Here is a 13260-nt window from a genome sequence, read left to right as displayed (position 1 = left end):
TATAAATTTTTCAAAGGGTGGGCTAGTTAAAATTTTAGCTTAAAATCTAACGATATTTTTTAACTTACAATTTCTTTTTCTTTTCTTTTTTCTAGAATAAAAGTATACATATTAAATGCAATAAGTTTATAGTCCTATTAAATAATTTCCAATAAGTTTAGCATTAAAAAAATACATATTAAATGCAACAGAAGAGTAAACATAGGAACAATGGGGAAACCGCCAAGAAGACCACAAAATAGACTTTGGAAAAATAATATTTCCTTATTAATAGAAATAGTGGAGAAATTGCCAAAAGAACCACAAACGAAGGCCCTAACCACAAGTGAGAACAAGAAGTTGATAGGTTATATAGGTTTAATTTTGTTTTTCTTTAAACATGGGCTACAATAGGTTAAAAAAAATATAGTAAAAAAGCTACCTGGGCTAACCCAAGGTAGCCTTGTAGGTAGTTTCGCCCCTGCATATGTCAACTTTCATTAATTTTCTATACGAAATTTGTCAATTTTATCAATAAATGTGTTACACATGACAATTTTGTTAGAAATGAATGAAAGTGTACCAATGTTCTTAAATTGGAACAATTTGCAAACTACACGGATCAAATTCGATGCAATTGAAAATTAAGGGATCAAGGCAGAACTAAAATAAGTTGGTAAAGGAAACGATTTTCCTCTATGTAGCATTCATAATCTAAAAGAAGAACTAAAATAAGTTTGTTGCCTCAAAATTATTTTCCACAGTTGTCAGTGTATTAAATATGCGAAAAGACGTATGTCCATTTTAATTGAATTTTTCATTTTAATCTTCTGACGAAGATAAGATGAAGAAAGAAACAACCAAAAATTAGGGATGCATATGAAAAGACAAAACAACTCAAGAGAAAACACACAACAAAAAATAAAATTGGAACGATAAAAAAGAACTCAAGATATGATTTCTAGCTACATCTTTTAGGAGATAAGTTCTTCATTAGATGAGCATGGATTGAAGATAAGAGGAAAGAAAGAGACAACAGAAGATTAAGATGGAAAGAAAGAGACGAGTTCTAGGTTCCAACTGCCAGCTACTTAGGAGGCAAGTTTTTAATTAGGTTAGCTGCAGGGTCGATATAAGAGGGAGGAGAAGCAAACATTAATTTAAAACTGAGGAAAGACAAACAACTAACTCCAGAGTTCCAACTTCCAGCTATATCTTGAAGGAGGCGAGTTCATAACTAGGTGAGATGGGAGAAATCAATGCTTCCACCCAGTTCGGTGGAAGGAGGTGTATTTTGGTTTTCTATACAGTGTACCCAACTCAACCATATTCGATGTATTTTATCTCACTCATCACATGAAATGAAAACAATTAAAATTATTTTTAGATGGGCACTTCTTGATTCTGTGAAAAGAGTACCTTCAATTTCTTTTAGTTGTACAACATTTATCATAAGTCTATGTTCTAAATCTGATTTATGTCAAACAACTGGAGAAAGACTTTCATGAAATGGGGATAACACTTTTTTATTATCTTTGGCCAATAATACTATGACACGAGTGATAATATATTTTACGTGATCTATCATTATTAATTGGGTATAGCAAAACAGTGTTATTCCCATTACAACTAAGGTATTATTTATTGATGAATAAAGTCCCACGTCAAAAATTTGAAAAAAAAATAGTGTTGGTGTTTCCAATGCCTGCATGGATAAGAATTCTTAGACAAAATCATGTCACATAAAAGATTTCCTGTTGTTTTCCACGCAACTGTATTACGATTACATACAAATATTTATCCAATAAAAGGCGATCTAGAACATATCCAGCTACAAAATATTGTCTACATTAAAAGCAGTAGCAACAACCAAATCATACTCCTCCTAGCTAGCTATATAGTTCCATCACAAGGTTTTCATTGAACATGCCATGAATTAGACACCATTTTGTTTCACTAAAAATGATTTCAACAGGCTTGAGGCTCTCCACAGTTGTGCCAGCCACCGCGACAGCTGAGCAAAACATGGTCCATGAGCTCACAGACATGGACTTGGCCATGAAGCTTCATTACATCGAAGGGCTCTACTTCTTCAAGAGTGATGCAGTTGAAGGGCTCACAATATATGACCTGAAGAAACCTACGTTTCATCTGCTGCAGCTCTACTTCACTGCCTCCGGGAGGATTCGGCGATCCGAAACCGGCAGGCCCTTCATCAAGTGCAATGATAGTGGTGTGAGAATTGTAGAGGCATATTCTGAGGAAGCTATGGATCAATGGCTGGCCATGGCCACGGAGGATTCTTCTCTCTTTGATGGTCTTACTTATAACCAAGCCCTTGGTCCTGATCTTGGTTTCTCTCCTTTGGTCTTTTTACAGGTAATTTATAGCTTAGCTTTTCAAGTAAAAATAGACAAAGGAAAGAGGAATTTGCCAAAATCTCAAATCTAGAAACTAAAGCAAACCATATCTGATGCAAATTTCTTCACAAGTTTACCAATCGGGGAAGTGGAAAGTTTGCTTTGACTCAAGATTTTCTCTTCCTATATTCTAGCTCAACCACTTATTTTTGGTATTTACTATCTATTTGTTAAATTTATAATTTGCTATTACTTTTCAATTAAATTGTATATATTCTATAAAAAAAATTAAATCATTACTTCTACATATCTTTTGTGTTTCTATTAATTCTATATCTCTTTTAATTTTGTCGGTGCCTATATAGATGGGGAGACTTCAATGATATGAGTTATATCATCTCCTCACAATTATTTCATTGTCTAAGTAACATGTGATGAGTAGGTACGAGGAAGGGATGATTACCACTTCTCTTGCGTTGCGGCCTTCATTGCAAAAGTTCTGATAAATAGTGAAAAAAAGAGGTGCAATGAATTAGAAAATAGAAAAGGGGTTTAGAGTAGGGCAACTGTTATTTATGTTCTCATATACGGGCAGAATTAGAATTATAATGTTGGAGGCCGAAAATTTAGGATATTAGTATAAACTAATACAAAAATTACATGTGAAAGCAAAATGTTTTTAAGTCATTCATGTATTGTTTGTTAGAGGGGAAATTTACCTAAACTAACAAGTTTTCTCTTTAGAAATAGAAGAAAACAAACTCTCTTTTTTCTTTTTCTTTTTTCAAATTACATGGTTCTTCCCTCTAATGTCACTGCTCTTTTCTTCTTCTTCTTCTTTTTTCTCTTTTTGATGTGGTGATTTCTTCTAAGCAGTTCACTTGGTTCAAATGTGGAGGAATGTCGGTGGGGCTGAGCTGGGCCAGTGTTCTTGGAGATGCATTTTCTGCCTCAGCATTCATCAACATGTGGGGGAAGATCATGGCAGGTCACCTGCCACTCAAGCCTCTGCACGTGCCAGTTCCTGGAAAACCTGAATTCCCAGCACTTTCAACCCCTAACACATCATCTTCTCTGAAAAGGGTTGATTCAGTAGGAGATTACTGGGTGACACCCAACAACTGCAAGATGAGGAAACATACTTTTCATGTTTCCGCCAAGAAACTTGATCATTTGCTCTCAAACCAATCAACCAAGTTCTCGGCGTTTGAAGTTCTTTCTGCTATAATTTGGAAATCCTTGTCGAAAATTAAGGAAAACTCAGAGCAGACAAGAAGGGTGACAATTTGCACAAATTCCCATGAAAGAGAATATGAAATTCCAAGTAACAACATAGTTTTGTGCACAGTTGAAGCTGATTTCTTGGTCACAGAAGCTGATGTCTCAGAGTTGGTGGAGCTGATTTTGAACAGAAGGGCAGAAGAGAAAGGAATAGTTGAGGAAATGAAAGGGTTGGAGAGTGGGAGTTCAGACTTCATAGCATATGGAGCAAATTTGACATTTGTGAATTTGGAAGAGGCAGAGATTTATGGGCTTGAATTGAAGGGACAAAAACCAGTTTATGCAAATTATAGCATTAATGGGGTTGGTGATGAAGGGGTTGTTTTGGTGCTTCCAGGGCCAAAATATGGCAAAGAGGACGCTAATATTCATGGCGGCCGACTAGTGACTGTGGTTCTGCCTGAAAATGAAGTTGCGCAGCTGAAAACTGAGCTCCAAAGAGAATGGAGTACTGCCTGAAAACTGCTTGGTTAAGTAAATAAATAAAAAAGAAAAGTAGAAAAGAAAGAAACAATGAAGTTTGCTTGGTTACAACCACAGAAAGAAAAAAAAGAGATGAAAGAAAATTGCTTGCTTATGTGATCATATGGCTAGCAAATTTTGAAGAGAAGGTTGTTAACTTATGAGCTTATTAACTGATCTTTATTGTACCAATACTTTAGTGGTATGATTATGAACATAGAATGGGAGTGGAAATAATGGAAGTCACTCTCATTCACAGAATCAGTCACTACAGTGTTTACTAACACTTTGGGAATCAAAACAAAGATGAGGCTCGCATAAAATCAACAATTACACTATATGGTATGCCAATAATATCATACAAACTTCAACTTGTGTGAAACTGGGTGTTTTGCCATCCTTATCCAATCACAAACTACCACTTGGAAAAATTATCACGTATGACATACCGCGATTGATCGGGAATAGCAAAACAATGTTGTCCCCGTTTCACACAAGTGTTTCTCCAATAGTCTACCCTCATATTGTTATGATGTAATAATAAAAACCGCTCTAAGTGTGTGTATCGAGTTTGATCCCATTCTCGTGCATTAGAATAATTTAGAAATCGCTCTTGGAAAAAAAATGTTACTTGCAAACAATTCAAGATAATGCAAAGTTCGTCCCCATTCTATATTGACCAGTCCCGCTCATCTAAGAACCTAAAAATGAGGACATGTGAAGACCTTTTTGATAACAGCCATTGGATTAATCTAACGACGCATATAGTTAGTGGTCTTTGAAAAAAAAAACACGTTTAATGCTTGTCCCTTCCCTGCAATTCACAGTTGGCGCTAACCGTGGATTTTTTATTTTTATTTATTTATTTTTTGGGTTTGCAAATTAAACGGGTTTGAGAAAAACAAGGCTCATGAGTTAGGGCTACCACTAACTACATGTGCCGTTAGATTAATTCAATGACTTTATTAAAGAGGTCTTCACAAATCCTCATTTTCAAGTCCTCAGGTGAGGGGGAGAGAAAAAGACGCCCCGCTTAAAACAAGTTTAAAATAAATAAATAACGTGCTTAGGGCTTGTTTATTAAATTTTTTTTTTTTTATCAATTTAAGAAATAGTTTGAACTTTTTTTTTTCCCCCAAAGGTATATGCATAAATATTTTTCAATGTAAAAATATGAATAAATATTTTCCAAAGTAATAATATGAGTAAATGTTTTCTCAAATAAAAAGAATAATGAAACACTTAAAATTCAACACATTAGTTGTTGCTGACATTTTTACAGATGCAAAGAAAGAAATCAAAAAGCACAAAACATTATAAATAAAAAAATTTATGGATGCAACTGTTATTTATCGAGGACAACATTCCACAGACTGTCATTCACCTTTCCCTATCTCAATCAATCTTTCTCTTGTAACCTCATCTCAGCTCTATTATTCCGTTCTTTTTTCTTCTTTTTTTCATTTTCATTTTCCTTCCTCAGGAGAGTATCTACAGCTTTACAAGCTGCAAGTTCCTCAAGTTAATACAAATCCTTACTGTGGCAACCAAGCACGAATTAAATAGCTTGTGCCCATTTCTGAACAGCCAACCAACCCTGGTAGATTCTAATCCACAAACAACAGCAAAACGAATATGCAATATCTTTCCACTGGCCAATAAGGCAAAATTGATACCTATTCTCCTGACAAACACTTAGCATGATGAATACAAGAGGCAAAATATCCGTAAAGAGCACTACCAGTTTACAAGATAAAAACTATGCTGACTTGCAATATCAGTTACGTGATCAATAAGCAAAATCTACAACAAAACACTGAAACATGTTCAGTATCAAGAGCTGCATATTAATCCAAAACTTATTCACTCCATAGTTCTTGACATTGTATTAGACACGACAACACACAGACTGGCATATAACTAAAGGTGTCCGCCAATTAAAAGCCCAGAACAGCAACATACAATAACTTCATCAAGTTTTATAGCCACTCTGTTTGATATCTTATGGCGAACGGGATTTTCACTTTTAGTTTTAATAGGAGGCACATAAGAAATGTTTTTCATAGAAACCATATATGAAACAGTAGTCATTTGTGGCTTACTACAAAAAGCCCCTATATGAAAGTAGTCCCAGGACTCATACGTAACTTAACATTATATTCTAAGAGAAAGCAGCACAAAAACATCTTTTTTTAAAATTATTGTCACTGAAAAAAGGAGAGGTACACTGATATACAAAATCATAAGCAGGAAACAGACTTGCTCAATTCAGGAATATAGAAAATACAAAGTTTCAAATACTCACCCTTGTTCGTTTTGGGTTGCTCGAACACACGCTGCATCCCACTGTCAGTGATCCTTACACAACGCACCAGAGTCGAGGCTTGAAGAGTGCCTTGAGCCCTGTTACCAGAGCATTATCAGTGATTGTCCCATTCAACTGCCAATCAAAGATAATACTCCTCCATAGAAGGGTGATGGGTCACTTCTAACGTCCAAATGGAATGTATACCTTCCATACGTCCAAATGGAATACCTGTATCTTAAAGATCTGTAATTTTTTCAATTTATAGAATAAGTAAACAAATTTAGAAAAAGGTTAAGCATAATAATAACAATAATTTGAAAGGGATGAACTTGGTAAGCATCTGTCAGTCGAAAATCCTCTCAGGATTTAGCCCAAATACAAATCCATGCAATTAATACATACCTAAACAGTTGAATTTGGATTTGGGAGTCCAAATCCAAATCCACCCTACAAATAATACATTTACGAGGATTCATGGTCAAGAAAATTGTGATATCATACAAAAGAAATTAAAAATAAAACAAATAAAATTGTTCTATAAATTCCATATAACAAAAAGACAATTCACATGCCAAAAAAAAAAATTGTACACAACCATTAAAGTGTTGAGGTAAAACTCGAACAAAATCTTGATCTACGAAGATCACTTGGTGAAGCTAATCACCTATGCATCGTTGTCTACCAACATTCTAGATAATCCCGGATTTTCCATCATTTTATCTATGATTTTCTTCAGTGCAGGTGCACTCACCCCGCACTTCTGATCAACAAAACAAGATCTACCTTCTTCAGCTGCCTTGCAAAGCTGGGGGTCCAATGGTACCTTCCCCAGAAAAGGCACCCCCATTTCCCTGCACATTCTTTCGGCTCCACCACCGCTACTATCAAACACTTCAGTGCAAGCTATTATGTTTAAAAATTCTGGTGTTCTCTCTTTCAGATGCTCCCTTGCCCATTCTGTGACGTCTATTTGCTCACCGGTCTCTGTCATTCTCAAAAATTTGAAATCCATCACTGGCTGGCACAAGCCACTCATGTTCTCAACAATCCCAAGGACCTGAACCCCAACTTTCTTGCAGAAACTTACTTCTTTCCGAACATCAATCAGGGAGACCTGTTGTGGAGTGGTGACTATGATTGCACCATCTATTGAACCAGCATCGAGGTATTGAACAATTGAAATGTGCTCATCTGAGGTCCCAGGAGGAGCATCAACTACTAGAAAATCAAGCTCACCCCAATAAACATCCTTCAAGAATTGCTTAATGAGCGCATTTTTGCGCGGTCCCCTCCATATAACTGCTTCATCAGGTTCTGGAAGCATGAACCCAATTGACATGACCCCAAGGTTGGACTCAACATAGACTGGAGACCAGCCAAGGTTGCTCTGGTGGATTTCTTGGCCTTCTAGGCCAAGCATCTTCGGGATGCTCGGGCCACAAATGTCAATGTCAAGAAGACCCACCTGGAAGTCCATAGCAGCTAGTGCAAATGCAAGTTGGGCAGAGAATGTGCTCTTGCCAACTCCACCTTTTCCTGATAAAACCAGTATCTTATGCTTTACAGTGGCCATCCTTTCTGCAATTGCAACCACGTCTGTACAAAAACAATATACAAATCATGAATACAAAAGCACATCATCCTTGAGTCATATAAGATGGTTTTTTATGGAGGAAAAAGAATGTCGACATGGAACCAAAACTTGCACAGTTGCACAAATGAAGAAAATCACAGAGGGGTTATTACTAATTTATCCCCCTCCCCGCAACAACAACACCATCTACTAAGGTATAAGCCACATAATTACAAAATTACATTCGAACTTTGGAGGCAGCACATAAAATATAAGAAGAAACAAGCTTGAGATTATTTTGATGCATATGAAGTGTTTTAATTTAATTCATAGCTCCAAAGAAATGCTACATATCAAGTGCGGTCAAATGAAAAAATTATGCTATTATTCAGATGTGCAAAGATTACTAGGGCCAAATTATTCATGATTGATCTGAATCAACAATTTCATGACATTCACATAAAAGCATCCACTTTGGCTTGTTCATCTAAATGCGTATCATACTTGAATAACTCAGAGCAACATAAAAAAATAACTTACAAGAATCACTGGCCATAATTAACCAAAAAAAAGTTGAAGTTTGCAGCTAAAGCCGAACAAAAGCATAGCTTCAGCAGTAAAAGAGTGAAATGAAACCTGGGTCAGGCCCCTTTGGAGCAGTAGCACAAATTTGTTGATTTGGGCATCCTTCGCATGCATCAGATTTTCCAGCAGAATCGGACTGAGGACCTGGACAATCTGAAAAAAAATATAAAAAATCCCACAAATTAAAATTTTTTAAAAAAAAGTAAAAAATAATAATTATTATTATTATAAAAAGATGAGGAAGAAATTAAGACAGCTCAACTAAACAAAACCCAGAAAAACTTGAGAATTGAGATTATGAAGAAAGACATACGTTCATTGGCGTTTTCGGGAATTTCACTATTCTCCATGACGATTGGGGGTCTCGCTTTTCCTTTTAAGTATTGGCTTGGCTTTACTGTAAATGCCTTTGATTTTGAGGGAGGGAGAGAGTGTCAGAATAAAGAAAAGGGCCTTTGCTACAGAAAAACTGAGATCATGTGGCAGCTACAGTCATGCTATATAAGGGCACATGACGATGTAACATATTCTAGCATGTTCAAAGCTTGCATGTGCACTGTACTATACCTATTAAATTAAAAGATTAAAAAGAAGCAGCAGAAGAGGGGAAACACAATCTGGAGGTCAGTATTTTGAGGATTTTAGAGAATCACTTATTTTCTGCTGAACAAAGAGAAATGCCCCTGTTTTGACATGCACCAAAGTATCATGTTTTGCCTTTTACTTTTGCTTGCTAACAATAGAACTATAACATCCTGGGGGATTAAACCTAATCCACTTTCTATGCTGATTTTTAAGAAGGTTTCAATGCCCCTGTTTTTGACAATAACCAAAGCAGCTATCACCTAAGTAACTCTCTCGACGACCAAACATCTTCAATTCCTCATATTGCTGAATTTTGTCCTATCTATGTGAAACACCTAAAGTAATTTAAGAAACTAAGACATGCAGATGACTGGAACTTGACCTTAAAAAAAAGAGATGGAGAACTGGGATTTGGGAAGTACAGGGAGGGAAACAAACAAGGTTAAGATTACTGTTTTTTTCCCGAGAAGGGGCTTAAAAACAAAATTTTCTTTACAGCTGCATAGAGAACTATAGAGGGAGGCGTACACAATTAGTGTGATTGCAATTGTTCAATCACAAAGTAACAGAAAGTTCATGACATCATAATATCATAACTATTCATTTTGGACACAATATGTCCCTCTCGAATTATTATCAGATATTTAGTATAACCTATTCTATTTTTTCACTATGGGATGATTGGGACATGACATTTGTTTGGCAGCTAATAAACTTCAGAAGCTCTGAGACTGAGAGTCCGTTTTAAGACAGATCCGAAAAGCCCAAGCAATAAGTGAATAATGAGAAGCATGAGGTCACACAACCAACCCATTAGCAATTTAGCAGTAAACACTTGTATTTGGACATAAACACAACAAAGACTGGAAATCTTCAAAACACAAAGAATGGGGCAAAGCAGTTTGCATAAAGATTAGAAAAACATCATTGATCAACTTTAATGCTCTGTAATATTTTCTTCTAATATAATGACATCTGAACATAACTAGAATAGAAGCCCATCCCCCTTAAAGGCGTAAAAATATTGCTGCAACTATACACAAACCAAGTTCGCTGCAATATCATACCTTAACGGATACCTTCAGCCCCTTTTCTGCAATATCAACAGTACAAATTGGAGTTCCAACCTGCACAAAAATAGCACATAATAAAAACACAGAATTCAGTAAAATCAACAAACCAAATCCCCACAACCAAAATTTCCTACTTCAATGAAAGTTCAAATTCATATTCACCCCCACGAAATACCGACCAGATAATATGTAATAGAGAAAGAGGAGGGAGAACTGTCTACCTGAGCTGAGAGAGAGCGACCAAGTTGAAAGCAAGAGAGAGAGCGCGAAAAGGACAGAGAGACGGTGAGCAAAAGAAGGCGAGAGGGAGAGAGAGGGAGCGATGCAGTTCATAAGTTATATCCCTCAATTTGGGTTTACAAAATCCTCTTGGTATTTAAGCCCAAATACAAAGCCACGTACCCAAATCCAAATACACCCCGAGCCAAATGGGCCCTAAGCTTATTCGATCAATTTGTTCTCTTCTTTCTGTTTTGCTCACGTCTATGTCAAAGGTGAGGTTATATCTCTTAACTGTTAAATCATGTTAACCAATTTAATCGAATGGCTAACCAATTTGATCTAACAATTAAAAAGTAAGGCCTCACCCAAGGACCATATATAAGGCCATCGCTATAGAATTCTTGCAGATTAGAGAAGGTTTTAGGCTTTACTTTACTCTTATAGCCTAAGGCCCGTTTGTGATTTTTTTGGGCCAAAAACCTGCTTCACTTTAAGGATGTGTTTGGTTCATGGTAAAGGAGGCTTGGGATGGAAAATTAATTGTTTTACCATGTTTGGTAAGTTCAATCATGAGAAATAGTTGTCTGGTACATGGAAAAATAGGGGGGAAATGTAACCGTCCTGCCCTCTTGAGTTTCATTTTCCCTTCCCATGGGAAACATTGGGAAGATGAGTTAAATGCACATTATTCATGACTATTTTGTCCGTATTAACAATTTATAATTACAATATAGCATTAAATGCATTTGTTTTATTTGATTTCATATTAGTATAATTGGAAAATTAAACATACTTTTTTTTACATTCCAAACATAGGAAATATAATAAAGTGATATTTCTTGGTTACTTTCCCAACATTGTCAAACATGGGAAAGAAATCTTCTATTTCTCATTCATTGGGAAAAGACATGGGAAATATTTCCCATCAAACCTTTTCCGCGAACCAAACGGGACCTAAAGTTAAGTTGTTTAAGGTATTTGGTAAAAATATAATATTATGATTATTTTAAAAGCAATGGCCTTTTGACGGTAGCTTTTAAGCTACTTTCAAAAGAAGCAGAGATGAGCATTTAGTGAATTTTTTCAATTCTCATAATACCATCATTAATTTTCATCACCACCACCACCACCACTACCACCTCCATCATCACCACATGATTAGCACATAATATTTTTCAACATTATGTCTATTTTAATCATTATTCATAGTTACAATAGTTTTATATTAAAATTTACCAAACAGTTTTGATATTTCTTTTTATACCAACAACACTTTAAAAATATTTTTTTATCAAATATGGAACTACTTTACTTTACAATTGATAATTTTCATATCACATCAGAAGATTCCTTTTAAAAAAGTGATAGCAATCCCAAACTGACTAATAAAAATAACAAGCAAAACTTAATCAAACTATACTTATATAGTTCCAGTTCGGTCCTTATTTTGGACCCACATAAGGGCATTTTGGATGACAAAAGTAATCAAAAGCAATCTAAAAGATAAATACTTCACATATTTCACAAGGATTGCACATATAAGGCACTCATAGATTAAGTATAAACAATCAAATGTAATTAAACGATAGGACTGAAAGCATACCCACTAAGGTTAAGCAATTCTAAGTTTGAGTAACTTGAAGCAATAGCAGCAACAATGATATCAACCACTATTTAAGTAATGTTATTTGTATGTGGGACTCACTTATATTAGAGATATGGTCATCAATGTGATGTTATATGTACAACATTTATTGACTACATTTATTACCATATATCTAATATGGGTTGGTCCCACATACATTATTTTTTGTAATCGAGTCAACCACTCCTCTTAGTTGATTCCATTATTGATTTTGAGGTATTCAACTATAGATTTTAACGTGGAGCCCACATAATTTTGTTATTTCTTACGTGTTTTGCTTTTTTGAGAAAAATCGATGGTAATTATTGATGAAACTGAACAACGTACAAAGCAGTCATAGTGTTGAATATGGGTATAATATCTCCAGTGACCAAACACAACAATATGTTGATTTGATATGGAAAGAATTATGCCTAAACCAAAAAAGACTTAAATCCCCGTTTCAGCAGCCAGAAGCACCTGTACTCAGACTTACAAGACAAATCCAATGCGTTGCGACAAAAAACAGCACATTCGTGTCGAAAGCCGAAAACTAAAATACAAAACACAGCAAACTCCTAAAGAGTTTGTGAGAATTATTTGACTAAAACAAACAAAGAAACAGGCTCATCGCTCCACATCTTCTTGGGCAACCGAAGGGACTCATAATGCTATACCAGCTAAATCTTTAAGGCCGCACCTGCTAAACCCCAACCCACACAATTCGACAACTTCCATTTTTGTAACTCCAAAATTTGAAGTGGAGCCAAATCCTTGTATATGCCAAAATGACAACTATATCATGGCTACAATAGTATTTCTCGATGGCTACTTCAACAACACAAAACACACGAGCATAGCAACCAATGCTAAACACACTGACGTCGACGTTGTCACCTCCACCGTGATAGAGAACACCACTGAAGCCACCGAAAGAATGGGCAGTAAGAGCCACACAAGGAAAGTGGAGAGAGAGAGAGAGAGAGAGAGAGAGAGAGAGAGAGAGAGAGGTTGAAAAGGAAGGAGAATGAGGGGAAAGAAGAGGGGGAGGAAGGGAGGAGTTAGAAATTGGGTGTTGGAATTGGAATCAATCAAATACCAATTCTTGATAAATAAACATCCCATTAAATAGTACGAATTATATTGCGAAATGTTTACAAATTGATGTTTTTGTTTTGTTTTTTGTCAATGATGTAAAATTAATGACC

At 35.7% G+C, this 13260-nt stretch overlaps 2 protein-coding genes across 3 annotated transcripts; one reads left to right on the top strand and one right to left on the bottom strand.

Annotated features, from left to right (window-relative positions):
* The first annotated feature begins 1923 nt into the window (after nucleotides 1-1923).
* Nucleotides 1924-4343, top strand: LOC117616089 (protein ECERIFERUM 2). The gene is made up of 2 exons (XM_034345296.1): nucleotides 1924-2358; nucleotides 3216-4343. The coding sequence occupies exons 1-2, from the start codon at nucleotides 1942-1944 to the stop codon at nucleotides 4077-4079; spliced, it is 1281 nt and encodes a 426-aa protein (XP_034201187.1). The 5' UTR covers nucleotides 1924-1941; the 3' UTR covers nucleotides 4080-4343.
* A 2326-nt stretch (nucleotides 4344-6669) lies between these two features.
* Nucleotides 6670-10544, bottom strand: LOC117617385 (cytosolic Fe-S cluster assembly factor NBP35-like). Of its 2 annotated transcripts, XR_004584466.1 has the most exons (6): nucleotides 10428-10544; nucleotides 10201-10260; nucleotides 8862-8955; nucleotides 8600-8701; nucleotides 6986-7986; nucleotides 6670-6886 (listed from the first exon to the last, which is right to left on the bottom strand). XR_004584466.1 is itself a non-coding variant. In XM_034347092.1 (5 exons), exons 3-5 carry the CDS (start codon nucleotides 8896-8898, stop codon nucleotides 7055-7057), a joined length of 1071 nt encoding a protein of 356 aa, XP_034202983.1. In that variant the 5' UTR covers nucleotides 8899-8955; nucleotides 10201-10260; nucleotides 10428-10544; the 3' UTR covers nucleotides 6670-7054. The 2 variants fall into 2 exon arrangements, 1 of the variants encoding a protein (XP_034202983.1); XM_034347092.1 differs by having other exon boundaries at nucleotides 6670-7986.
* Between the last annotated feature and the right edge of the window lie 2716 nt (nucleotides 10545-13260).

The sequence above is a fragment of the Prunus dulcis genome, chromosome 1 (assembly GCF_902201215.1).
Source record: "Prunus dulcis chromosome 1, ALMONDv2, whole genome shotgun sequence".
Taxonomy (NCBI): domain Eukaryota; kingdom Viridiplantae; phylum Streptophyta; class Magnoliopsida; order Rosales; family Rosaceae; genus Prunus; species Prunus dulcis.
This window is presented reverse-complemented; position numbering and strand designations above follow the sequence as displayed.

Coding starts and splice junctions, on each gene's coding strand:
- LOC117616089 (XM_034345296.1), top strand. CDS start 1,942: ATGATTTCAACAGGCTTGAGGCTCTCCACAGTTGTGCCAGCCACCGCG. Junction 2,359..3,215: donor CTCCTTTGGTCTTTTTACAG/GTAATTTATAGC, acceptor TCTTCTAAGCAG/TTCACTTGGTTCAAATGTGG.
- LOC117617385 (XM_034347092.1), bottom strand. CDS start 8,898: ATGGAGAATAGTGAAATTCCCGAAAACGCCAATGAAC. Junction 8,702..8,861: donor TCCCGAAAACGCCAATGAAC/GTATGTCTTTCT, acceptor ATTTTTTTTCAG/ATTGTCCAGGTCCTCAGTCC. Junction 7,987..8,599: donor TCCAAAGGGGCCTGACCCAG/GTTTCATTTCAC, acceptor GTTTTTGTACAG/ACGTGGTTGCAATTGCAGAA.